At 56.3% G+C, this 27,267-nt stretch overlaps 4 protein-coding genes across 4 annotated transcripts; 3 read left to right on the forward strand and 1 right to left on the reverse strand.

Annotated features, from left to right (window-relative positions):
* Positions 1–9,510: 9,510 nt before the first annotated feature.
* CH63R_02281 (Homeobox domain-containing protein) lies at positions 9,511–10,924 on the forward strand (the record flags this gene model as incomplete). Its single annotated transcript, XM_018297256.1, has 3 exons — positions 9,511–9,651; positions 9,713–10,544; positions 10,674–10,924. The coding sequence occupies 3 exons, from the start codon at positions 9,511–9,513 to the stop codon at positions 10,922–10,924; spliced, it is 1,224 nt and encodes a 407-aa protein (XP_018162072.1).
* Positions 10,925–15,821: 4,897 nt separating this feature from the next.
* On the reverse strand, positions 15,822–16,348 carry CH63R_02282 (uncharacterized protein; the record flags this gene model as incomplete). The annotated part of the gene is made up of 2 exons (XM_018297257.1): positions 15,822–16,064; positions 16,229–16,348. The coding sequence occupies 2 exons, from the start codon at positions 16,346–16,348 to the stop codon at positions 15,822–15,824; spliced, it is 363 nt and encodes a 120-aa protein (XP_018162073.1).
* A 4,206-nt stretch (positions 16,349–20,554) lies between these two features.
* On the forward strand, positions 20,555–23,594 carry CH63R_02283 (Binuclear zinc transcription factor; the record flags this gene model as incomplete). Its single annotated transcript, XM_018297258.1, has 6 exons — positions 20,555–20,777; positions 20,831–21,110; positions 21,167–21,383; positions 21,437–21,739; positions 21,794–22,279; positions 22,347–23,594. 6 exons carry the CDS (start codon positions 20,555–20,557, stop codon positions 23,592–23,594), a joined length of 2,757 nt encoding a protein of 918 aa, XP_018162074.1.
* Positions 23,595–24,435: 841 nt separating this feature from the next.
* CH63R_02284 (C6 zinc finger domain-containing protein) lies at positions 24,436–27,204 on the forward strand (the record flags this gene model as incomplete). Its single annotated transcript, XM_018297259.1, has 5 exons — positions 24,436–24,549; positions 25,155–25,474; positions 25,562–25,996; positions 26,074–26,330; positions 26,402–27,204. The coding sequence occupies 5 exons, from the start codon at positions 24,436–24,438 to the stop codon at positions 27,202–27,204; spliced, it is 1,929 nt and encodes a 642-aa protein (XP_018162075.1).
* Between the last annotated feature and the right edge of the window lie 63 nt (positions 27,205–27,267).

The raw sequence follows: 27,267 nt of genomic DNA on the forward strand, positions 1-27,267 counted from the left end.
AATCGTCTATTTCGGTCACTTGGACATGGTGACCTGACCAGGCATCTGACCGGGGGCTGTCGTGTTTAAGGTTCTTCGGATTCTAGCTGCCTGACAGTAACCCGAAGCCCTTGAAGCAGCCCTTTCTAGGATTAAAGGGCGCCAGATTGCATAAACGTCTTCAGAAGCAATTCGGAGACGCCCTTTCCTGTGTTACAAGGTATTTTTAGGGTTGTATCGTTCAATGACAGTAATACCCTTAAGCCGGACCCTGTCGATGGCGGAGGTCAGACCGGACCTGGACCGTGTGGGTATGACAAGGCAGCCTCCACAGCAGCCCGAAAGTCCCATTCGACCCACGGATGGCCATGGTGTGGGCATGGCTCGGTCGCTGCCCGCGGTGTGATTATGAGCGCCGTTGACTGGGGCAAATAATAGGGCGATAACAAAGACCCTGTGGTGACCTCGGGGCGCGGGACGATGTGCAGACAGGAAGCAAGATCGATTTGCGAACGGCAGCCAGTCATGATCGCGCATGCTGCTGGCGCCTGCAATGCCGAGCGGTTCAAATTGCATCTGGATGCGTCGGCGAGGCGAGCGAGCTGTGGAGTATACGGTTCGGACGTCCTCCAAGGAAACAGAAGCACCTCATTGTGCAGTTTGCTCATCATAGACGGCGACAGCCAGTGAGAGGCCGTGCTGGCCGAGGCAAGCAGACACAAAAGTGTCAGCAGCGGCGCAACACGGCCATTGGGAAGATCGTCCTGTCCAGTCTGCAGGCGGACATGTGCTCTGGCGCACAGGGCAACGGGAAAGCACCGTGATAGGATGTGATTGATTGATTGATTGATGATTAGTGATGCTGGGATCGTTGGGTAGCCGACGCTTTGGGCGATGGGCCGAAATCTCCCCAGGAACGCGGCCAGGGCAGATGACAGGAACATCAAGATTCAGTTCAGTGCCCAGGGATGAAGAAAAGCTATTTTGGCGGACAAATTGCAGTTCCCCTGAGAAGGAGGACTGGGCATGCGACATGGTAGCGCAGCCGACGACGGATTCAGCTTTCCCATCGGGGGTAGGGGGCCTCAGACCCCGATGCTAGGCAATATCGGACCTTGTTTGTGTCAACGCGCAGTCAGTGGCGTCCGATCTTGTGATACGGTACAGATAGATGACCGGGCGGTAGGCTCCCACAGCAGCAGCAGGAGAAAGTTCTTCTAGCTTGCTTCGGTGCCCCAGCGAGATAGATTCGACGTGCACAGCAACGAGCCTGGCCAGAATTCGAAACGGCACTGAACAGTTGACGTTCTGTGCGTGGACTAGAGCAAGGCCTCGATTGACCAGTAGGCGCCGGGAGGATGGAAGCAGTGCGAGCGCAATCAGGCGATTGTTTAGCGACTGCATCTCTTCGGACACAACATTCGTCCATCCGCCAAGTATACAGCAGCATAATGCATGTAGGCAGAAGTCCAAAGGTCGGCGACGTGCGCAGGTGCAGAGCTGGGCCTCGATGCGATGGATTATGAGTGTGAGCGTGGATGAGGACAAGGAAGCACGAAAGCGAGGGTGAGGGCGCAAGGGGCAAGGGTTGATGCAGCATCTGCGTGGGCGACAGCAAGTGTATGTGTGTGTATGTGTGTGTGTGTGTGTGTGTGTGTGTGTGTGTGTGTGTGATGCAGATCCGGATGGCGATGAGAAATTGTGAGGTCGGACGGGTTGTTTGTTGTCTCCCTAGTCTGTCACATTTCACATCGGAAGACGGTCGTTGGCGGATGTTCGCAGCAGTTGTCAAGTCCGGGTCTATGGCACCGGTGAAGAGGCGGGTGTGGAGGGCCAGCAAATGGGAAGAGTGGATCGGGAAAAGCCTCCCCCGCCCCGTCCTTTCGACAGCGAGCTGGGAGCCAATGGGAAGAGGCTGTGTGGGAGGAAAGCCTCTCGAAGGGAAGAGGGAAAGAGGGAAAGAGAGAATTTGAGAAAGCGGCAAAGCAGGCAGGTGCAGGTCTGTGGCCCAGTCTGCAACTTCCATTCGCATTCGCTCACTGGGAGGCCTTGATCTGATGCCTCTGCTTCCATTGCTTTCGGTTTCGGTTACAGGCAAACAATTTCGTTGATTCATTCGATCCATTCTCAAGATGGGCAGCGGTGCTTCTCGCGCCGCTCTCTAACAGGCTCAAGGTCAAGGGCAAGGCCCGGGGGGGGGGATCAATACCAGACAGGAGTCGACACCTTCCAATCAAGTCGGTGCCGTCTCTGCTATTCCCGAGTCCCGCCAGCCTTGCCGAGTTGGGACGCTTCTGCTGGCGGGAGATGAAAGAAATATACGAACACTACACGTTGTTCTTCTCCCTAATTTCCTCTAGTCGAAATAGCAAGCCATTGAGGAGAACCCGAATGCCAAGTGACGGAAATCTGGCGCGGTACTGGTGGACACGACGGGGGGCGTCAGCTCTGCGAAGACACGTACGGAAAGGTTGTAAGATGGCCTCTAGAGACCAAAGGTAGTCGATTTTGCCGTCTCGAAAACCGGCTGTGTCAGGCTGCTGGGGCCGCTGTCGTCTGCTCAAGATACCTACCGAGATACGCTGACGCTCCAGCCCAGCCCAGTTCAGCAGAGCCCAGGGTCAAACAAAATGGAAGGTGGCGGGGAGGGTCGAAGACGGTCATGATTGTGTCCTAGTGCCGACGGTCTGAGTCTGGTGACTATTTGTGTCTCGTCCGAGAGCCTTTGATTCCATCGTTTATTTTTGTTCCCTTTCATTTCTTGACATGAGCGGGAAAGGAGGGAATGAGGCTGGCACTAAAGACAACTGGCAGGTGTTAGTGAGACGGGTGCTCCGTAACTGTAGCGTAGCGGCGTTGGCAATGACAACTCTGGTAGTGGCTCTTTCCCCCTTTGAACCAACCCAACCCGCGTATCCACTTCATGGGTCTTAACGAAATAGAAGCACTCGCTTATTGGCCAGATACTCCGATTCTGTCATAACCATCCTCACTCAGGCTGCGTGAGGTACCTAGGTAGGCTGAGTGCTTGGTCTCACGTCCCTACCTACCGACCGACCCATGTAAGGCCATTTTATCCGGCATGCACATCTCGGACTTGTGCTTTCCTCTCCCAGCGTCCCAGCGGACAGATGCAGATGCCATCTAATCATGACGCATCGGTAGTATCGCCCATTTACGCTGCAACTGCACCTGAGCGGCCTATAGCTGCCCTCATTCGCTAACGACCCATCGCCAATCGCCGCCACACCGGAGACGCTGCACACGCCTGACCGGGCTCAACCCACGACACCATCATCGTCACCATCACCATGTCCATCACCCCCACCCACCCCTGGTTCTCGGTCAGCGCAGCCTCAACCACCTCCATGCGCAGGCCACCACGAGCTCCCATGCGCGTGCTATGCTGACAGTGACGACGGCAACGACGCTGGCGACAGCAACCAACCCTTGCACATGAGGCCCGGCACAGCGCATCCCCGAGATCGGTACTCGGCGCCGGCTACGAGATCTGAGCAAGCAAGCCAGCAGCCCTCTCGCGTCGCCCGTCATCACGAGACCCGTCGTGTGTGGTGGTAGCCGGACCCCGGTCAACCAAAAACCCATTGTGCCGACAAGACCATGTTGAGTCCATTCCGATCTACCCTCAGGCACTGTTCCTACGTCCTGTTGTGGGCTAGTCACGGTGATGGCGATGCACACTGCATTGGATATCAGCATTCCGCACGCCATCACATGTACATCTTCAACAGCCAGTTTCCCCCGGCCGTTACTCGTGGACCGGCATCTTGTTAGGTTGCACTTGGACCTTCCGTCCGGCAACACGTCTAGGTTCGGGCAGCTCAATGATCGACTGACTGCCTGCCTTTCGGAACCGTCTAGCCATATCCCCCGTGAACGTGCTCATGTTGCTCAGAGCTTTTTGCGTCGCGCAACTTTTGCCTGCCTGCACACAGTACACTTATTATCTTAGCCGCCGTGCCCAACCATAACTCCCCATGTATGGTGCGCTGTCACGCTGGCTTTCCTCTGGACGTGGGCTTTGAGTAAGGGCCAGTGAGTGTTTATGCAAACAAACGCCGCGACATACCAGCCAGCCTGATGAACATCGTTGGCTGCTGGCATGCATTCCTTGTTGTCTATGCTGCCCCTGGACATAGACTGGTTAGCTGTAGCATGGGCCGCTCTGCGCTTGATGAGACCTCGGTACCTACAGTCGATGCAGTGGACACAGTGGACGCGTGCCATACATTGCTGATAAAGTTGCAGAGCGAACGAAAGCTACATAGCCCAGGAACAATTATGAAGCTCGAGACGCAGCTGGTTCGGAGTTCGCAGCTGTCACGGGCCAGATCGGTTTCGCACCGCATTTTTACCTTATCAAACAAGACAAGCAACAGCAAGGGGGGTTGGATCCCGTCAACCGCCACGCGCCGGGACCAGATGGCGACCACGCTGTGTCCCGCCAAGTGAGCCAGTCGGAAGGCGGCTTACTCGAGAAAGGCTCGAAACCGCCAACCAACCCAAAACAAAGGGCACTAGCAACGTGCAGACAAGAGACACGACCAAGAGAACAGGCGACGGTACGTTTGGCATGGCACGTCCCGGATGACATTCAACAGCGCGCAGCTGCAACGTTTCTAACACCAAGACCAACAAGGAGCAGTTGCCTCCTCCACCACTATGCATCTCCGACGTCAAGCTCGCCATGCCACCATGGCCCTGTCGCCTCATCAGTCAGCATCCGGGCTTCCGTCTCTCGTCTCTCGTCTCTCGTCGCCCGTCACTCGCCCTTCTTTGTGTGATGTGCACCCCAGTTCCGACGGAACCCCAACCCAGCCCAACTCAACTCATGGGGCGCAGCAACTTGAGGCGACATATGACAGGGAGCCCATCATGACAGTTCCTGAGGAGCCAATCGCAACCCGGGCTCATGTTTGACAACCTGAATAATCCCAACTTTGGTTCCGATCGACCTGAGATCAACCATACCGTGGCGGCATTGAGTAACCAATCGCAATTGTCTTTTGCATAGATCTCATCACGAACCTTTCAGCCTTTGGAGCTGTCATGCATACAACTTTGGGCTGTTTCCGGGACCTGTCAGTGGGGATTGCAAGCAGAACAATCATCGTGGGACCGCCCCCCCTCCCCCCCCCCTCCCCAGACGACACCTGCCGCAAGGATTTCGCCACGGCCGGCAGGACAAAACATTGATGCTACCCGGAACATGCCACTTCCTTTCAGCCACAAGTCCAGTCAATTGTGGTGCCGACCGGGGCCACAAGATCACCGCGGTAGATCTGCGTTTTTGACAGCTCTTCCTCGCGCGCGGGCGGCTTCGGCCCCAGAGGCGCTGCCTGTGCTCCCCTGCGAAGGACGACAAGACTCGGCCCTTCCTGGAGTTGAGGCTTGACTTACTAGGTGCGACAACAGTCCTGGTTAGCAAAAACAGGCCGCTTTTACGCCTGCTTCCCAAAAAAAGAGCACGTCGACCAGAAGTTGAAACGGTAGTCCATGGGCCTTGACCCGAACGCCCTTAGTGCGCCTTGCTGACTCGGCGGTTTTCACGGCCTTGGGCGATCCTCCAGGAAGCAAGTGCTGCTGTTGAAGCAAGATTGGTGAGCCTCTCTCTCAGGGAGCTGACAGAACAGGATGAGAAGAGACTTCAGGAGCCGCATGACGCGGGACAACCTCGATGCTTTGCGGGGTGGGGGGGGGGGGGGGGGCGCAAGGGAGAGAGGCTACCTGTGTCAAAGTTTGATCATCACCAATCGCAGAGCAGTAGCTTTACTCATCTGGGTGCTTCGGTTTGAACCAAGGCCTGCAAACACTACTTGATGTGGCAAATGTCAGAACGATCCGATAAGTAGGCGTGGCCCGTTATGGGGGGAGCCGCACCCACGGCATCGTACAGTACGATGGTGGGTATGCATCGCACGCAAGTTCCAAAACACTCAGATGGAAGACACACAACACAAAAGGCCATCCAATGATGACTGACGTTTCAGTCTACATCGGTCGTCCTTGTGTCGAGGTGCCATGACTTCTGTTGACAGGCACACAGCCCCTGCTCTGCCGACCGTTGTGATTGCGGTCTACCTGTACGCACCAGAACCGTCTTGGAAGCTCAGCGACTGGTTGAACTCAAGAACCCACCCACGAGGGTCGTTTTGGGCACGTCACAGACGTCAGCTGCGACCGGGCGACGGACGGGGTGGCTTGAGGGTCCAAGAGGCCGAGGCGGCGGCAACAAGGCGAAGAACACTGACACCAACAATACCAACAATAACAATAACAACAACAACAACAACAACAACAGCGATGACCACAATAGCAACCGCAGTTCCATCTTCGGATCGGGGATTCCTCAGCCCAAGCCGATCATAGCTAGCGACGCACGTTTGAGTCGTTTCCCCCGTCATCTTACTCGTCGCCACACTCGCGCGGCTAGGTATGTTAAATTTTCGAGTCTGTAACGCTCGCTCGCGGACCTTATCCAGAACTCACAAGAAAATGCGATGCTCGGATAGCGTTTAGAATCGGGCTGAAGGGGGGTGGTGGGCGTGTCAGCGGCGGATGACATAGCCGCTCTAGCGCACAACTCAACTCTGCTTTTTCTTCCTCTCCATCTTCTTCTTCTTCCCATGCACCCAGGAAACTTCCGGACCCGCCTTATCGTTTTGGGTTGCGATGAATTGTACAGCTTGGAAGGGAAGGGGGGGGGGGCGTGGATGAGATCGAGGAAGCAGGGGGCGCGATCATCCATCACGTCAAGATTCCCCCAGTCTTGTCTCTCTCTCTTGCTTTCTATCTCTCCCACCGGGACGACCTTCCATTCACCTCCTCTATGGGCCGCGCACACACACGTACGCACATTTGGCATACAACAGTTGAACCGGAACGTCGACAACCAGCCGCAGAAGCATGCGTTTTCCCGGAGCGTTGCAACACACCAACCACCACTTACTTTTCTGGCGGGAGTTCCCTTTTCTGTCAACATGTCTTCAAGTCGCGACATTCTCGACGTGCGCCTGACGGGGGTTGTCTCACTCCCCGACCAGGCGCACATACACACACAAGAGAGAAGAAAAGCAAAGAAAGCAAGCCGGTATCTGCAGAATCTATCAACGGCGCCTCATCGAGAGGGCGAGCACGAGCGACGGGATTATTTTCCCAGGATGATGCTAAATCGAGACTCGGAAGGCTTGGGGGCTACTAGGCCTTTCTCTTTCTCTATGGCGATCAGCCTCCCGAAGCCAACTTGTTCACGGACGGGCAAGCTGGCTCAGTATGAAGTTCAGGAAAATTCAGGAGTCCCGCTGTCTTTCTATTTTCGATGATGGAGCTCAGACGGCAGCTACTCAGCGAGGAGACTCGACAACGCCATCTCGGATAATAGACTGTGCTAGAGCGATTGCCCGTTGTCCTTGTTGTTCCAGGGGGTGTAGACGGAGCGGAGATTGTCCTCTCTCTTTCTCTCTCTCATTCCCTCATTCTCATAAGGTAGGTTGACGATAAAGTCACGCATCTCGACTTGGGCTTCCCACGTTTTCGCTCAACCTATGGATACTCCTTTCGGCAAATGAAATGACTGGTCGCTGTGGTAAAACACCGTTACGTACTGAAGTAAGAGCCAGGCCACCAGTGCTGCGGCCCCGCCTTGGGTGGACCGTGGTTTTATTTAGTCATTGGATTTTATGTCGATTGTGCATATCTCTCGACTTTTTGTACACTCCGTGTTGCTTGTCGAGACACTGTCGAGAATCCCATAGGGACCTGAGCGCAGACCACCAGAGCGTTATAGACACAATGAAGGGGCTTGCTTAGATGGAAGGGCGAGGTGACTTAACGCCAGCGCGAGCCAGTTGCATATGTGATGGCACGTTGAACACATAGTCAAGTCAGTCAGGCCGGTCGTTGGAGTAATAATGCAGCGCCGTCGAGCATCTCCGCACCCGCCGCCTCAGCGCCCCAACGCCGCCCTGTCTCCCCTCTCCCCTTCCCCCCTACCCCCCTTCGGGCAATTTCATCTACAAGTACATCATAACCGTCCTGGCCCCGGGAGAGAGCAACGAGCAGCCGGAGCGTACAAGAGACCCCTGCCCACAGACACTACGGCTTCCCTAGTGGCTCTTTTCGTGTCACTATTCGAGCAGGCTAGTGCTTCTCCCATCTTTCCACTATTCTTCTTGTATCCCAGTCACTCGCTGCTCCCCCCTTCTTCGTTCAGACCCCTATCCATGCTCCGTTCTGCTGGCCGGTACATGGTCAAGTACTACGACGACCAAGCTAGCATAACCAGTCCGTTGTCCGCCAGAGGGAACGCCACCGAAGCAATCCCAGGACCATGACCATGACCATGACCACGACCAGGACCAGGACCAGGATCTGACCGGGTGTGGGTACGGGACGGCGTGGTCCTGCGACCCTGGTCGAGATGGGCAATCCCATCATCCTCCATCTCCTTCCCTTGTTCCTCTTGTTCCTCCTCGTCGACGGCCTGCCGGTGTGTACATCCACACTACGGCTGTACCCTGATCGTCCTCTCTTGCCATGCCACCCATGCCCATGCCTCGCAGCTCTGGGCTAGTTCAGGTTTAGTTCGTTCCGTCAAAACCGTCCTCCCTCCCCCACATCAGCAAAGGCCTCGTTCCCAGATACATAGCAAGGCATTAAGCATCCGTGGGCTGTGCGCTTCTTCTTCCTCCAGTTCACCTCGTCGGCTCACCACGGTCCAATTCACCAACAAGACCTGTTAGTTGGAGCTCTTCTCGTCTGAGGCTGGCTCGTGTCAGTTTCAGTGTGCTCAAATCACCATCTTAATTTGTCCAATTTGGCCCTCCGCCGGGTCCTCCTCCCGCTACCACTACTCCTCCTCCTCCTCCTCTTCGACACTTCCCTCCCATTTCCTATTTTGGCACCACATCAGTGCGCCTCTCTCTGCCCGTTAGTCCCGTCCGTCCATCTGGCTGCACACGCACACACAAACACACACACTGGGCCTCTCTCTACCGAAGCTCCAAGATATACAAAAGGACTGGCCATCCCACCCTGCATCTGTCTCCATCACCACCGACCATCGACCATCCCATTCGAGCTGTTTGTTGATTTACGGCTGGGACCACTTGACCACATCAGCAACTCTTTTTATTTGCTTCTACTTCTCTACGCCTGTCTGTCGTTGACGAGCATACAAAAGCAACCGTATCAAGTTTCCCTTCGACCCTGCCGCTGAAACCACAGCTTCTTCAAGCAAACAACACAGGAGCACCACTCTCGACGTGCCACTTACGCAACCCGACTTACCCGGCCTGGACCGCATTAGGTACGGCTTACTTCCTGGGCCACTCCTCCCCTTGGTCACCAGAGGAGTCATGGCTGACCGGCAGTGTAGTCCTTTAACCCGCCGTGCGGCTTCATCTTTCGAGCCCGCCTCATTGTTCTTTTACCAACAGGATCGAGTACCACTGTGTCTCGTCCGCAACGGTCGTGTCTAGCAGACTTTCATTTCCAAAAGGCCATCACAAGATGTCTATGCTCGCCATGGCTGCTCCGTCCCCTCACTCGGCATTTAAGCAGTACCCCTGGGATGGCGGCAGATCTACCTCGGACTACTCTTCGCGCCCTCGTATAGAGCCTGAGAGAATCGCCCTTCCATCGATCCGCCAGGTGAGTCGAGTCCCATTGCGCTCAGTTTTGTAGTCGACATTTTCTGACAAGACAACATTAGGCCATCCCGGAACTTCATCTTCGCCTGCAGCCCCAGGAGGCCTCAACCACTAGGACCACTTCCTCCAATACGTCACCAACAGTCGGCTATGCCAGTGTCATGACGCCGCCCGAGTATGTTCACTCGCCAAACTCGAACAAGAGGAGGAGGCTCTCGATCGACGAGGAGCAGGAGAGCGAGAGAGTCAGCCGTGTGCCGAGACTGTACGAGAGCCCGGCACGGGTTCCCCAACGGCATATTTCTCCGCCAGCCCCGTCCCGCTCTGCCACCGAGAGCTGGACCGGATCTGCAAGAACGAGCCCGTACATGTCTTCATCAGGCATGCCATCCATGAGGTCCCCGGCCATGGAGGTCCACGAGCGACCCGAGATCCGCCCAACACTCCCCAGTCTTCCGCCCATGAACTTTGAAAGAGACCCCATTCCCATGCAACGCGCCCGCGGTCACTCCCAAGACGAGTTCCAGCCTATCCGTCCTTCTATTGGCATGTCAGCAGGACCCATGATGGAGTCAGCACCTTACCGCACCAGTGGCTATGCATACGGATACCACCACCCCAGCCGGGTCCAGTCTCTATCCCTAGGCGCCATCCACCCCTTTGACCGCACTCCTTTCTCAGCTGCTGGCTACGGCCACTATCCCGAGTTCATGCGCATCGGAGAGCTCGGCGCCATGGGGATGCATGGCGACAGCAAGCAGCGAAAGCGCCGCGGCAACTTGCCCAAGGAGACAACCGACAAGCTGCGTGCGTGGTTCGTCGCTCACCTCCACCATCCGTATCCCACCGAAGACGAGAAGCAGGAACTTATGCGTCAGACTGGTCTGCAGATGAGTAAGTTTAACACCCTCCCCCAGGTCCCCCAGGCTGTAATGCTCCGGAACCGTTAGGCTCTGAGGTGTGGCTGCTTAAGGAGTGGGCGTGTTTTCTTGGTGTCAAACGCTAATTTTCGTCCGCCTCTAGACCAGATCTCCAACTGGTTTATCAACGCGCGGCGCCGGCAGCTGCCCACCATGATCAGCAACGCCCGTGCCGAGTCCGACGCCATGTCCAGCCGCAGCGGTGAGAGCAAGATCCTCCCGTCGACAGAGCGTGGCGAGTACGACGACGGAAAGCGCTCCAGTGTACCCCTCAGCGACGGCGAGACCTTTGATGAGGACCTCGATAGTCTGAAGCACCGGCGCTCGGCGCACATCAAGAGGGGAAGCGTCTAGAGAGCAAAGGGGGGAGAGACTGGACGAGAGCGCGGACTCAAAGAAGTGACCCCGCCGCCTCATCCATCCATCATCAAAGACAAAGGGAATCAAACCACAAGCCAACTCAAACAAACAAAGCCCGAAACGAGATGCCTTTATAATTATACCAGACACACATCACGCATGTTTCATTACTTTAACGACGCAAATTACGATCGCGAAACCCATCACACATCACAAAAATCGGTCGGGTACCAGAGGCTGAAATCTTCTAATATCTTCTTTCACGAGCTCTTTTCTGTATAAAAAAACAATATCACAGGGTGACGGACTGGACAGGAGCATCCTCTGAACCCATCATTTTCTATGTCGGTCTTTGTATATGGGGGATAATGTCTGTATGTATCTTTAAACACGAGGAAAACGGTTTACTCGGTGGGGTTCCTTGCGTATGCTCAAGGGCGGGAGAAGGCTTCCACTCACTCACAACGGGACTTGGGAATAGGAGGGGAAACGGAGGCTATGGGACAGACAAACATGCATTACACTTTTGGTTAAACTTGGTTCTCTTATTGTTACTTGTCAAAGGGGAGGGGGAGGTGTTCATGGGCGACGGGGTTTTCATTTTGACATCGGCCGAATCAGAGACTCCCATCCACACCCCCGCATACCACAGGATACGTAGAACGATATCATTGTATCAAATCAATTTATCATCTATGGGAAAAGTAAGCGGGGAAAGCGTATCTATTTCCTTCTACGTAGAATATACATGTCTTAGATTTCCAACAAGAGTGACGTGATGGAAAAAAATGAAAGAAGCTGCATTGATTGGGGGGGGGGCGTGTTTTTTCTCCCTTTTGGATATCTAGCTCTTTCTGACACTTTGGAACTGACTCTTGCTTGAGCCGAGCCCGACGACATCCCAACATTGTTGAAACTCTCCATTTTTGACTTTCCTGCGTCCGTCAACCTGCCAGCTGAGTCCTCACGGCGAACCCGACCGGCCGGACCATTGAAAGCATGTAAGCCCCGTCAGAACGCCGTGTACGGGTGTGTATGTGTGTGTGTGTGTGTGTGTGTGTTTGTGTGTCCCGAGACAAGAGGGGAGATAAAAAAAACATGTTCATGAGCCATCAGGAGGCCTTCGTCAAGTGGCATGGTATTGACTTCGTACTAGAGTGCAAGGTTGAAATAGAAAAAGGAGAAGGGGGAAAAAAGAGCTTGGACTAGGGGGGTGTAGCGAAGAAGGGAGGAGGAGGAGGAGGAGAAGGAGGAGGGAAGAAACAAACAAACAAACAAACAAACAAAAAAAGCATAGCAGAGTTATCCAAGCGCAGAAGTATTTCCGCGTGTCTGCTCTCATCATTCAAACATCACCAACTGAGAAGTTAGGCGTAGCGCACGTACACCGGCCGGGAAACCGAAAGAGAAAATGAAAGGTCTGTGTGCTTCTGCTGCTGGTGCTGTTCCTGGATGGATGACAGCGTGCCTCTCTCTCCCTCCCCTTCTCCCTCCGCAATCCTACAGCCACTCTCAGTTTTACTCTTGCTGTTTGCGTGCCTGGCATGACTCTCTAACTGTGTGATAACACACACAGACGCACACCTCTTCTTGCGGTAGGTGTGTGCAAATGTGTGTATGTGTATGTGTGTTTCTTGTACCAATGGTGAACGGCGGTTAAGGCGAGAGGCGTGAGCGCTGCTCAGGGGCGTAGCGACCCAGGACCCCGGGCGACGACCCCGTCGTCATCCCCTCATTGCCCGTCGACGATTGCTGGTTTGCCCTCGCTTTGTGCCCTTGACTCCTTCCACCCTGCTCGCCACTCGCGCCCCTCAAGAGACACCACCTCTCCTCTACTGCAGGTGCTTCTGGCTGTCTACCCTGCGTGCGTGCGTGCGTGCGTGCGTGCGTGTGTATGTCGGGCGTGCGCCTGTGATCCTGCCCTCGTGCGGTGCGCTCGAGTATGTAACGCACGTAAGTAGTTACGGCGCTGGCCAGTCATCGATGCAGGGCGTTGCTCCATCATCGCACACGGATTCTGCAGCGGGAGACTGAGCGTCCCCCCTGCTTCTGTCTCTCTCTCTCCGAGCCTCGTTCTTGTTCAGCGCGTGCGCGCGCGCGCGCGCGAGTGGCGGGTCGTTGTCGAGAGCGAGCGCGACACACGGGGGTTGCAGACGAAACTGACGCGGAGAGAGAGAGAGCAACGACAGGCAGGCTGCCCTCGGCTTCAAATAAAAATAATTGTTAAGCTGACCGAGTTTTCTTCAACTCGTCCAGGCGCCGTCTTCTTCTTAGTTTCCCACCTAAGGGTCTTAGCTCACACCATGACTGGTTCGCCCCCCATGGTGTTTCTTTTATTAAACAAGAAACCGCCTCTCCCGTGGTTTGAGCTCGTATGGGTGGGGGAGGGGCGGAGAAACAAGACAGCGTCAAGTCTGGAATTTCACTTTGCGCGTATCTCAGTGATGAGAGAGAGGGGGCAGCATGACACCATCTAATGCGAGGTGCTGGATGGCGCAGGTCCTACATGCGGTTTGTGAGTGTCGTGAAACATACGCAGTACGCCTCCCTCTCTCCCTCTCTACCCGCGCAAAAGTGTACATCAAGACACACACACGCACAAATAGAGAGAGTGAGAGAGATACCGAATGTCCCTGTGCCGCGCCGCCGCCGCCGCCGCCGCCGTCAGGGCGCATAGATGATTCGCCACGTTTGCGAAGTGAAAGAAAAGGTTTGAGATGGGTCACATCAATAACCTCCTAGACCTTTTCAAACGATATTCACTTCTTTTCTTTTCCCAAGTTTCACAAGGCCAACTCTGCATGCGCGGATGGACTGGTTTCGGTAGTGGTGGTGCTACCACCGCGACGAGAGAGAGGGGGCATGAGATTGGAGGTCTGCTAAGCAAGGCACAACTCCAACTTGAGCAGAATGTGGCGTTTCTCATTCCTTGATCAGCGGTCCACCACCACGCCTAGCAGGAGGCAAACGGGTCGGAATGTTTGAGTATGCGTGCTTGAAATGGCGCTCCGTAGGGACTAGACAAGTTCCCTAGGGCCTTGGCTGATGCTCGCCGCCGCCGCAAAGGCTTGATCTGCCAAAGGCCGGTCTGAACGGAACCCTACTTCTCTCCAACCTGATGGTGTGAACGGCCTCGCTTTCTGTTGGTTGTAGAGCTGAGCAGTTGGCACCCACACCTGCAGCGCGCGACCTCCTTGTCCACGGCATGGATTAGTCGGGACACATTTAGTACGGGTTACATGTCAGGTATCGCCAGCAACCCCGATCTCGACAATGGGAGCTGCAGATCTCCGACCGACTCTGGTCCCTGACGTATCGCCCAATTCATCCTTTGCGCCTTCCGCTTCTTTCTTTTTGACATGAAGACTTGCTGCTGGAGAAGGCCTTACAGCTGTTCCTAAGGTGAGTTAGCCATTAACCCGTCTCCTTCTCCTGACTAGTACTTGAGGATCTAGCACATGCAGGTGGGTGAAATGCACGACCAATGGATGCGGATGCCGGCTTTGCTTCTCGTGATGTCGAGATAACCACTCTTCTTCCCTGTCTATGAGTCCCACGGCTTGGCAGCGAAGCTTTCCGTAACCCCTGGGACAAAACATGAAAAAGCCGTGCTATGATGTTGACAGGTGACGATAGACATGGATCGCCAGTCAATACAACCCGTGTCAAGGCCGAAATGATCGGCTGCCGGTGTCAGGACGCCTGATCCAATCCCCCTTGAATGGACGTGTCAGAAGATCCCAAGACGGTTGTCTAGGGGAGAGTAATAGAACGGGTATGGGGGAGGGGGGGGGTATTGACATTGTAGCATGGTCATCCGATGAAGTGACATTGGTCGTGCTGAGACGTTGACGTGAAGGGGGAGTTTATCGGTTTTGTCCAAGACCATACGATGTACATCGTACATCGTATTAGAGGTACGTAGCAACCGGCGCCCGACGTCTGTCTTTCCTTCCCGGATTCCATCAAAGTTTCTTCATCCTTTTCTTCGTCGCCGATGCTTTCAAGGAACGGTGTATGCCGAAAGTCTGAAAGGCATATGCCAATCTGTCAAGGGCAAACCCCGACGGAGAGCTGTGCGCAGTGAGAGTTGCTGCCACGACCATCGAGAGACCTGGGCGAACCAAAGTCAAGAGCGAGGCTCGTTGTCTCTGTACAACGACTGGTCCCCGCGTCCCATGCAGAAACGTCGTAGCTTTGTGTGAGATGACAGCCAGTCGCAAGCGTCACTGGACGAAGAAGGGGGGAGGGGTGTGGATTCAGAGCGTGTGGGCTGCAGGACAGCGCCCTGGAGGAAGGATGTCGGCAGGGAACAGGGCTCGCGGATCTGGTTGCTCCAGGCCGGGCCAAGAACAGCCGATGCTCAGAAGAGATGTCAGTTGCCCACCCTCAGGCACACAAGACCTAAGGCTGGAGGTGTACGATGTACAGGTACGTGTACCTGTAGAGTTGACGAGTCAAAGTCCACTTACGTGCTGCTGCCGCTGAACACAACACCTAATAAAGCTTGAGGCGGCAGGAAGCCATGATGGATGTCAGCAAACCAGGCCATGCTGAGCCCATCGACGGAGACGTGAATGTGATTGTGGGAGAAGAGCCTACCCCACCCTGGGTGGGCGTGCCATGTACCTATGCATGGCTAGTGGCGCCGTGCCTTTTGTTGCAACTCATAACAAGGTGGCCGAAGGACATGGGATGGCGTATACGGACGGTAGGTGAAAGAATGTGCGTCTCTCTCTTTCGCTCAGCACTTTTGCTTTGGATGTACTGGGGGGCGTCAGATGATACCAACCTTGCGATGGAGAGTCACGGCGCCGTCTTGATGGAGATGTGTCGAGGGCTCAGGCTGGATGGTGACATGATAGACCTTGGAGTAAGACGAGGTACGGTTCTATCGAGAGTGGTGAGCGGGTCTACAGGTCGCAGTGGGACCACGGAGATCAACGGATCTGCCTTGAACGACGAGAGCAATGACGACCGGCACCCCTAGCTGGCCAAAGACGAAGCTGATGGTGCGCACGATGGCAAGGTTGGGGTGAAGACAAGGGTGTGTGTTGATGGCCAAAGCAAAGAGAGAGAAGCGATCTGCTTCTCGACGGAACCGTGCCGGGAGCAGCAGGCCAACCATGAGGGTCTATGCGAACGGGTAAAGATGGTATGCAGTTCCATGGCGCATGATTTGCAGGCCGAGTGGTGGGACCAAGACAAAAGTCGAAGATTGGGCCTGGTTTGAACTTGCAGTCGTCAGTCTGCGAACTAGATGCCAGCACACACAATTCTCGAGGCGCCCCGGCTCACCTTGGCATAGGGTGTTGAAGATGAAGCGGCACGGGCGCCAGAAGCGTTAGTCTCGTGCTTTTCTCGCTCTTTGGCTTTTTTGTGGCTGTTTCTTCGCCCGCCGTATTTGTCGGCCAGCATGGCGTGGCAGGGCCGATGGGCGCATCTGGATGGAGTAACAAGGGGCCCGTCCATGTCTCAGGATGTTCCTTTGAGAGATTCAAGGTGTTCCATGGACTATGGGCGTAGATTTACTTGGGGGTACGTCTTGGTTTCGATAACCGCTCCCGCGCCATGAGCAGTTCTGCAGCGGCAAGTCACAGCAAAGCGGCCACCCTCTTGTTTCGAGTACAGGTACTCACTCGGTCCAGTCTTCAGTGTTCCTCCTCCCCAACCAAGACGTGCTGTGTCAGCGTATCAAAACGTCGATGACATGTCAATCTCCTGGGTTGAGTTATACTCAGAGACACCCACTTGTTTTAAAAGACGCAGCAAAACACCGGTCAGAAGTGTCGCGCAGCGGCAGGAAGAGGGGGCGTAGGCACATGCCATGAGCCAGAACAGAAGAGTCTTGACATGCCGGGACAGGCCTCCTTGCGTGCAGATTGAAGAGGAGGTTAGGGTGTCGCCGAGAAGACTCAAGAGGGAAAAGGCCGTTGAGGATGTAACTCTGTGATGTCGGAAGTCGTTGGGTGTGACATGCCGATGAGCGGGCGGAAATAGTCCAACTTCCGAGATTGAACGTGGCCTGTGGGCCGTGAGCCCCATCTTACCTACCTACCTGGGCAGGTGCCCAAGTGCCCAAGTACCTCGAGTTGGTAGATACAGGTACATAGGTACCTAAAGCGCCTAGGCAGGTACCTCGGGATTTACGAGTGATGTAAGGCGTACTTACCTTGCCTACCTAGGTAGGTAGGTGCCGTGCCTACGCACTCGGCGGCCATATCCACTCCAGTTGAGCTTTATGTTCCTTCAGGTCGTCTTACAGAAAAGAGATACATGCTACGACGACCAAGATGCTAGGGCTTCGATGTGCCTCTCCTGGGATGGCTGGCAAAGTCACAGCATGGCTGAAAAAGCCATAGCGGATCTTCGGGGAGCTGGACGTCGTCTCTCAACCCTGCTGCAGTGATTCCCGATAGACAATGCCCAGAGGGCACAGCTTGTTGAACATGAAAACACTGGTAAGTGGAGAGGATGCTCTGTATCCGTAACCAAGTGGGAAACGATCCGGTTGAAGTCTCCAGGTCTCCCGAGCCTCGATTACTACCTATCACTTCTGGGTTAAGCATACACGAGATCGCCCCTTCCACGGTTAGGCAGACACGGGATAAGCACCCACAAACGAACGCTGTTTACTTTCCCCCATACCAAAGTTCGGATATATACTACTATTCGCATCGAATCCGTATTCTTTTCCCGGAATAATCCAAGTCAATCAGTTGTAAGTGATTCAGGCAACTGGCTCGGTCCGTCGCGATCGTGGTTTTTCAGAACATTTCCCAGCAGCCCGCTCATCCCCAAGCACGCACAACCTTGGCGGAGTACGTGAGGACTTACTTGTACCTGAGGCAGGCAATGAATGTACTCCCCTTTCCGACCGCACCCCGAGTGATGCCTCTACAATTTTGCTTTCCGCATCCTCACCTACCTTACCTAGCAAGCTCAAGGCACATCGTTAATTCGAGACTAACAGTAGTTGCAGCTGCATTCACAGAAAACCCTCGTCACCGGATCACTCAACGCCCCTCCCTATGCCGCGCATGGCGACCCAAAGTCACGTAATGGATGCCCTTAGAGACTCGAACCTTGACTCGAGCCGTTGGTTAAGAGACGTAGCCTGAGTGGTGCGTGACAGGTATTGAATCTGTGTGTGACTTGTCTCCTCTCTCTCCCTCCCCCCATTCAAATCATAGTTTGCTCTGACGTTTCTCCCGACTCACACCCGTCAGCCGCTTGACTCCACCCGACCAGCATCCGCTGCTGGCGCCTGGTCATGCTTCCCCGGTCTAACCCGCACCGGCTCGTCTCTCGTCCTCAAAGCTAGTCCATTGGAATGGGCTGCCCTGAATCGCAACGGCCGACGTTCCCCGTTGCCATGTCTGTCTGTTCCCCCGTACTGTACTGGATGGCTTTGGTCCCAAGCTTCTCGCTGGAGGCTGGCTGAATGAAGGATGCCCAGAACCCAGGACGCGAGGACGCTCAGACGACCAGTCTGAGGTAAACACTGGCAGCCGTGGTGAAACCAACTAACAGAGGCCACACCGGTCTTATTCAATTCAGAGCCGTAGTCGTCCCTGCGGTCGTCCTACAGACTCGCGTTGTCTGCCAAACAAGCCTCTTGCGGGCCTCGCAGGTCCCTCAGTGCCTATACTGCCCATTCTCGAGAAAAGGGCGGAGCCCTCGGCTTATCTGCTGACCACGAGGGTGGAATATCACAAAGGCCCGGACCGTTGTCGATCCCGATCAGCCAACCCTTGCGCCAATCGCCGCAATAATTCCCGGGTCCGTTCGGCTTGTCAAGCGTAGCGTAGCTAGCTCCGATTTTCGCCAAGTCACTCGCACAAGGTTTACCGAATCTGGATTCTCGCGAGGTCACAAAAAAGCCCCCCCTCCCCGGAGCTGTGGCCGCTTCGGCACCGCGCAGAGCTGGCCAAGTCTACTCTGGGCAAGTGGTGGCGGCCAAGAAGATTTGTTGGATGGGAGCCGACCTTGGCCGCGCCCCGTCGACTGCACAACATCGAATGCATGCAGTCATGTTCTTCAACGCCATCTTGTCAAATTCTCCTCCATCTCTGCGCTGGTATTCAGACCTCGACACAATCAATAGCCTTGGCGCCGGTCCCAACGACGACGTTGCGCTAGATTGGAATACCTGCCGTAGCTGTCAGGCTACGTCGGCTGCGCGCCTTCTTTCTGATTGTGTCACCCGCAACTCGCGCTCCTCCTCGATCTCGTTCAACAACACTGCTTTTGGCCTCGTTCTAAGGAGAGCCATTGTTGGTGGCTGCAGTGACTTCAATGGCTTTACTGACGTGGTCGCCGGATCATCCGCTATCCTTGGAGGAACAAAGTCTCAGACTGTCGGACGTGACGAATGAGAGCGCAACAAGCGTTCTTTTTGGTCATCACACCAAGGAGCGAGAACAGCTTGGCTGGCCGCTGGGGACACTCGCCGGGGCCACGACTACGCCGGCTGCTATGACTTTGACAGCACAGTTAGGATGGCAGTCTGCGAGTACCCCGATCCAAGGGCCGAGAGCGCAGCAGGTGTAGCAACTATGTCCAGTCCAACGGCATCGGTTCCTGAGGGTGCAGCGGAGAATTATTAGGCTTTCGCCAATGCAAACTCAAAGATTCGTCATCAACAAGGCATGCGTTTCTTAGCCTGTCCACTTCCACCTGACACGCTAGCTCTGGCCCGTCGTGGCAGATCCATCACCAGAGCGAGCGGCGAGGCGTCAGTCGTCGTCGATCAGTGAAGATCCGCCTTCGTGCCCTGAGGTGTCTGTGTGCAGGCGTACATGGACAAGATTGCCGGCCAAGAGGCACGGAAAACGGCGCTGAACGAGTCAGCTTAGTCAGCCGAACCGGGGCCGATCAGGCCCAGGGACGCATCCCGGGGGGCTCGCCGTGTCTCGGCCAAGCCACGTGGTCTCACTTGATGGAGCCGAGTGCGGGCCCATAAATTACCGACTGAAGAGCGGAAGAATAACGGACGGGATACGGTAACGGACCCGAAGATCTTGATTAAAGAGCCCTCCCTTCAAGCGCCGTGGCGGAAATACATAGGCGCTGCGCTTGGTGTACATACGTGACCTCTGGTTCACGTGTTGCACAGAGGCATGCATTCGTAGAGATGCTTTGATGACCGCGGCGACTGTCACGACTCAAGACTCGACTTCATTGGGTGAGTCATCATGACCTCGTCATAGATGATTGCAAGAGCCAATCAGATCAAAGCGCTAGATCCATCTCGGACATCGGACAGCAAAATCCATCCGCGTCAACCTATGCGCTTGCTTTGTCAATGGGTGCGTATCTGCCACGGCACACTGTTCCTGAGAGTGCCGTAAAGAGTAACTAACAGAGAGATACGTTTGCCGCTGCTTCCCATCGGCCTTTCCCCTGGGTTTTGTTTGTATGTGCTTTGTTGGAATCCGTACCGTGGTTAGTTGCATCACGCTGCAGCTTCCCGAGTCTCCCGCCCCTGCCAGCCGAGTCCGGCTGTGAATATCGGCTTCGGCCCTGAGGCCCACTTGCGGCTCTCCTTCCCTCCCTCTCCCTCCCCCCTGCCCTCTCTCACTCCCCCCGCCGAAGACGCGGAAGGCAATTTCGCCGTTCATCATGGATACCGACGACGGCGTACTATCGGAGCTTCCGGGCTCTGCCGCTAATGGCTCCGAGCCGCTGGCATGTGTAACCTGCCGGTCCCGAAAGCTAAAGTGTGACCGAGTGAAGCCGACATGTAGTCGGTGCTTGAAAGTAAAGGGGGAATGTGTGTATCCTGAATCGAGAAGAAAACCCGCCTTCAAGCGGAAGAATGTCAAGGAGCTCGAGGAGAGACTGGGTAAGAACAGTTTGCCCATCTGGATGGGTCTCACGCTTACCAAGACTTTGTAGCACAGGTGGAAGATCTTCTCAAGGAAGCCGGCAAGACCAATGGAGCGGTGTCGTATGAGGGTGACCTGGATAGCCGAGTCAATGTCGGCATGGATGATTTCCATGTCGATCTCGAGACGCTCATGGCAATGCAGAACGGGACGTTTGACGACAAAACAAATTTCTTGTCTGGAGTACCTGGGGATGGATCTCAGGTGCCCGGCTTTGCCGAATCATCGGGGGAGCTCATGGGGCTTGGGCTCTCGGAAGCCCTACCCCCTTTTGAGATGATGGAAGAGCTGTACGTCCCATCTGATGCCCGCCCGCCTCACAGCCCATGTCATCTAACTTGACCAGCAACAAGAGCTTCTTTGAACGCCAGCAGCATTTCATCCCCATCATACACCCTGGCCGATACCTGCAGTCCTTCTACTCGGCGCCTCACAAGCGCCCTCCCATGTGTTTGCAATATGCCGTCTGGGCCATGGCATCTAACGGACATGAAAAATACTCCCAGTACCACGATATCTTTTACAAGCGAGCTCGGCAATACGCGGATGCTGATGAGATGAAGGTGAGCATCTGTCGATAGCCCCGGAAAGGGGCAGTGATACTAATCAGCGCTAGGGGTTCGGCGAGCACTTCCTGACGGTGCAACACGCCCAAGCGTGGGCACTCATTGCGACAGACGAAGCAAGGTCTTTGTTCTTCACGCGAGCCGCCATGAGCTCGGCCAAGTGTGTCCGTCTCGTGGAAATGATGGGCCTGCACCGCATCGACGGCGATGGCCAGGAGATGGCGCCCACCCTGGCGCCGCCTACCTCGTGGGTCGACCTCGAGGAGCGAAGGCGAGCCTTCTGGGGCGCCTACTGCATCGACTGCCACGCAAGTATCGCCACCGGATGGCCGACGCTGATCGACCCCAATGAGGTATGTCTCTGGCTCCCTCTACACCCCACTGAGAACGATGCTGAACGTGGGTAGATCTCGACGCACCTTCCCTCATCCGAGGAAGCCTTCAACTCGGCCCGCGAGGAGACGACGTCCACCCTGCCAGAGGCATTCAAAGGCGCCTCGTATTCGACGTTTGCGGGAGCCGTCGTCATCTGTTACATCTTCAATAAGCTCCTGAAGCACGTTCACTGGGAAAGGCCGACCGACAGGCCCTCGGACGTCGAGTACGGCGAGTTCTGGAACCGGCACAGAGACATCGACAACATGCTCTCGAGCGCCTTCATGTTTCTCCCAGAACGCTTCCGGTTGCCTCAGAGCATGCGCGATCCTACGGCCGTCCACACGAACCTCAACCTCCACGCCTCGGTCATTTGCCTACACCATGCGGCGATTGACAGGGTCGAGCAATACAAGCTACCGGATAACCTGAAAATGGCGTCACAACTCAGGCTGCGGACGGCGGCAGAGGAGGTGGTGAATATCGTGAAGTTGACGAGTCACATGAACTCGGGCTACGTAAGTGCACAGCTCTCCTTCCAGCGTGGGAAGCAATGCATTGTAACGTCTCTGACACGGTCTACAGAAGAGCCCCATGGTCGCCCTATCGTTGTACTCGGCTGCGTCGGTGTATGTGTACATGGCCAAGTGCAACCCTGAAGCCGGCATATCGAGGATGGACTTGCAGAGCCTCAAGTTCATCATCAGCGCCATGGAGGCGATCGGACGGAAGCACATCATCACGCAGGCCTTCCTTCAGCAAATCTTCATGGACGTTGAGCGAAACGGCCTATCGGACATCATCGACCTTCCCAGCCTGACCAGCTACAAAAACCTGTTTGGCTGGACTTGTTCCAATATCCCACTCCTCGCAAGAAGCTCCATATCAAAGCATACCGAGATCCAGTCGCCCCTGCCTGGCCGGCTGCCGCTCGGCAACCCCAAGGGCACAGCCTACGAGCACTCCCTCACGACGGAATCCGGATGCAACTCCTTGGTACCCAACTCGGCCAACATCCACAGCGCGGTCGAGAGCGCCGGTGTCGCCGGCCTTCGACTTGGCAAGTTTGACAGAGTCATCGCACCGACCTCGCCAGCGAGCGAAGCCCGCGACAATGGCCCGAACAAGAGAAGACGGACATCGCTGACAGCCAGCCCGGAGGAAGCCACTCACGCCAAGGCCGGGGTGTTCAGCGGGACCTTCCCCTCCAACGCAAACATGCGGGCCGCGCCGCCCCCCTCGAGCAACGGAATCGACGGTGTGGGCGGTTTCGGGATGGGTCTATTGCGCGCGACGGGCATGATGAAGTCGGCGCCGAGTCCGCAGATCAGCCTGCCGCATCGGAGCTCCCCGGCATCGGTGGCGTCGCCCTCGTCGGCGTTCAACAAGAGCACGCCCTCACAATCAACGGGAAGCAATAGCAACAGTAACAGCAGCGGCAGCGGCAGCAGCAGCAGCAACGCAACGCCCGGTATCGGGCACGGCGACGCGTGGCCGGAGGATCGGAGCACGCGGAGCAGCCACAACGGCGGCGGCAACGCCAACGAGATTATTGACATTACGAGCATCCAGAACGCCATGATGGGAGGTGCGGGAATGGGGGCGGCGACGTCGTCGTCTTCTTCGTCGACGTGGGATTCGAGGGGGCTGCAGTACGCGCCGAGCGCGGACCCGACTTCGTTTATGAATCTGAACTTCGATTCGATCCCGCCGGGCATGGGCATCGACCCGTGGACGATGCTGGCGAACATGGACGAGATGACGTGGATCGATGCTGGGGAGGTGGCGGCCGTCGCCGCAGATGCGAATGAGACTGGAGGAGGCACGGCATAGAGAAAGACGGGGGTCTGGGATGTCCCAATATGCATCGCGAATTGGATGGCGCTGGGGGGGAGGTACCGAGGCTATGGATAGTGACACGGCAGCGGTCTCTGTCTAACCTGGGGCATTGCGGAACCAGGGAGGGGTTCATCTTGTGTTCCTCTATATCCATGAGCGGAGGGGATGCTCTAATATTATAATATCCAGGAAATGGAACGCACGCAAAGGAGATGTCCAAGCCGGGACACGGGTGCATATTCAACAGCCGCGAGGGGTTACTTGGGTGCAGTGGGCGGCCGTGATTGAGGCCTGACTATGGTCACTAACCACAATAATGGCGCTCGAGGTAAAAGGTTAAGACGAATCCCACTCACATGAAAAACTCAACCGTACAAAACATTTGTAGACACGACAAGAAATTTCACTCGAAATCTCAAAAGTTCGTCGCAGCCTTCGTGATGGTCTTGGTTTTTGGTAGGTAGGTTGTCATGGGATAAATGCACGGACAATCATTTGGGTACCTAAGGTGCCTGCCTGCCTACCTGAATCTGTAAACAGGCACTCACTCCCCTTTCCTCCTCCTTCCCCTTCCGGATCCTCAGTCAGGATCAACAAACTTACCCAAGGATGTGCACGTGATCCTTTGGACACTCGGACCCACAAACGACCAGCCCATCGCCGAAACCGCGCCGAGTTCTCCTCTACCTCTGCCATCAACAACCCATCGCAACGTCGGCACAGTGGTGCGGATTTTCCACAACGAGTAATTGACCTCGAGAACCACGCGGCAGAGAGAGTTTCCCTTCACACGGCGCCCGCCCGCACGCACCCCCCCTTCCTCTCTCCCTCTAAGATGGACCCGCCGCCCAAGAGCCCCGCGTCGGCGCAGAGGGATGCCTCGCCGAGCCCCCCGGTGCCGAACCGGATCCGGCGCAACACAGCCTGTACGAGCTGTCGCGACTCCAAGGTTGGTTCTTCGTCCGTCTCCTCCGTCTCCTTGAGGCTGTATTATTGTGCCTCGAGCAGTTCATCGATTGGCCACTGAATGCTTCTTATACATGCTCTGTCCCGTGCCCGTCCAACGACCCAAGTCTCTCTCCCCTCGGCTTCCGTTCCAATTGGCCGTCTGCAGGCTCACCAGGGGAAGGGGCTCAGACTCGGGTCTCACCAGGGTGAAAAGCACAAGACGCAACGTCAGCCAAGGGACGCCCGACTGCAGGATTTCTTTTTAACATTCTGCTATTTTCTTTCCTTTCCTCTGTTTGCTTCTAACATCATCCTGACATGTCGTATCGGACGAGGGCCAAACATGCTAACGAGGCGGGCCTTCTGGACCGACTGCAATAGGTGAAATGTAATGCCAGCTTGACGCCCAACAAGCCTTGCCAGCGTTGCTCCAAGCTCGGGATACAATGTGTCGTTGACAAATCCCACAAGCGTATGACCAGAAGAAGGTTGCCTACCCATTTTCCCCCTCCATGACATAGCCCCTTTCCCCATTTGCATAATTCGTCCAGGTGAAGAAGCCCCCGGTCTGATACGTTGGTGGACGGCGATAGCAAATTAGAACAGCTCGAGAAGGAGGTCCAGACCATCAAGAATGCCGTCAACCCGAGCCCAGTCTCTGTCGCCGCTGCCCTCCCGTTTCCGAGCCCGAACACGGCGTACCCGGCCGTCGGCGTCTTCTCAGATCACGGCCGCCCGCCCCCGTCCGCGTCGCGCGTGAGCCTGCCGGCCCTGTCTCCCGTCCCGCGGCCCCATCCCGAGCAGGTCCCGACCCCGACGCTGACGTCGCACACAACCCCAACGGCGCCCGCGAGGCAGCCCGCACAGCCGCGCGCGCTGGGGTCCAAGGTATTGCCAGGCGAAGACATTGATTTCTACTTTGATCAGTGCGTTTCATCCTCTTCTCCCTTCCCTTGCAACCACCGAAGCATGCGCGGTTTCCTAACTTGAGACTTGATTTACGATGTGTTCAGCTACTTTGAGCACTTCCACCCCTACTTCCCCATCGTCCGCTTCCAGGATCCGGACAGGCTGTACAGACAGTGCCCAGTCCTCTTCTGGACTATCATCGCCGTGTCATCGCGCCGGTACACGCGGGACGCGGGCCTTTTCCCCTTCCTCGTAGAGAACCTGCCCCGCGAGGTCTGGGCTGCCGTGTCGGCGCCGCCCATCAGCATGTCAACCATCAACGCGCTGCTGGTGCTGTGCGCGTGGCCGCTACCGACGATCCGCTTCCTCAACGACCCGAGCTCGTCCTACGTTGCCATCGCGCAGAACGCCGCCCTAGGCCTGGGCTTGCACACTGGCCGCAACCACCCCGAGTTCTGCATCGGGATGCATCGGCAGACGGACATCACAGACGAGGAGGCGTGCTTCGCGTGGATGGGGTACAACATCCAGGCACAGAGGTAAGTGAGCCCCTTTCCCGAGGCTGGGGTGTGTGAACGTGGAAAATCGTCATTTTCGGCTGACGTGGCGTCCGCAGGGTCGCGTCGAGCAACGGGTTCCCGCCGCCGGCCGGGTTCTTCAACGAAGCCGTCAACAGGGCCGCCGGCGGGCGGTCGCTCCCCGACGCCTTGGGGTATTTTGGCCTCTTGTACGAGATGCAAAAATTTTCCAACCGGGTGAGCCGGACCGTCTCCGCTGTTACGGAGGAAGGCGAGGGCGTGCCCGACACCGTGATCCAGCTGCTAGAGGACGAGATGAACAAGCTGAGACAGCTGCAGTCTCGACACAACTCGGGTTCGTTGCTTCTCGTATCCGACCTCCCCCCCACTCTGTTCGTCCCCCCTGACTAATCCTCTCCGCGACAGACCTCGACCTCTTCACCATCCTTGCGGTCCAGTTTGAGCTGCAGTCGTACCACTTCGTCCCCCTCGCGTCCGTCGACAAGTCGACCTTCCGGCATAACGTCAACCGCGCCTACAGCACGGCGCAGGCCCTGATCAACCTGAGCCTGCGCCTCGAGGCGTCGCGCCGCTTCCTCTCGCACGCGCCTTACCACGTCTTCCGCACCATCCTCGACGCCGCTGCCGTCGTCTTCGACGTGCTGTTCTCGGGCCACGCCACCGACGTCGAGCTGGCCAACGCCGAGGTGTCGATCCGGAACTCTCAGGAGGCCCTACGCCGGTGCTCCGTGCAGGAGGGCGACTTCCCCATGCGCGCGCTGCGCATGTCAGAGAGCTACTGGAGCCTGCGGCACATGATGCCCGCGCTCGAGGCGCCCATCTCGCAGTACCCGCACCGCACCGGCGCCGTTATCGCGTTTGGGACGCTCAGGAGGTGGAAGAAGGAGCTGGATCAGGCGAGGGTCGAATACGGCGGCGGCGGCAGTGGTGGCGGCGGTGGTGGCCAGGGGACGACGACGGGTATAGGGGGCGTGGGAGCGGGAGCGGTGGCGGGAGGGACGCCGGCTGCGTCGATGCGTGAGTGCAGGGCGCGCGGGTCCGGTGTGAGCGTTGCTGACCTTGTGGTAGCGGCGGCGGGGGCCGCGGACGCGGGCAGCGCGGTGCCGACGAGCGATCTGTTGCAGGACATCGACTGGTCGATGCTGATGGACGACTTTGACTGGACGGCTGGCGGCGGAGGGGAGCCGAATTTCCTTGGGCTTTCGTAGGGGAAGGGGGGTGTTCAGTAAGTAGAGGATGGAGTGAAGTCCTTCTTTTGGTTCATGGGCAGA

The sequence above is a fragment of the Colletotrichum higginsianum genome, chromosome 2, assembly GCF_001672515.1.
Source record: "Colletotrichum higginsianum IMI 349063 chromosome 2, whole genome shotgun sequence".
NCBI classification, from domain to species: domain Eukaryota; kingdom Fungi; phylum Ascomycota; class Sordariomycetes; order Glomerellales; family Glomerellaceae; genus Colletotrichum; species Colletotrichum higginsianum.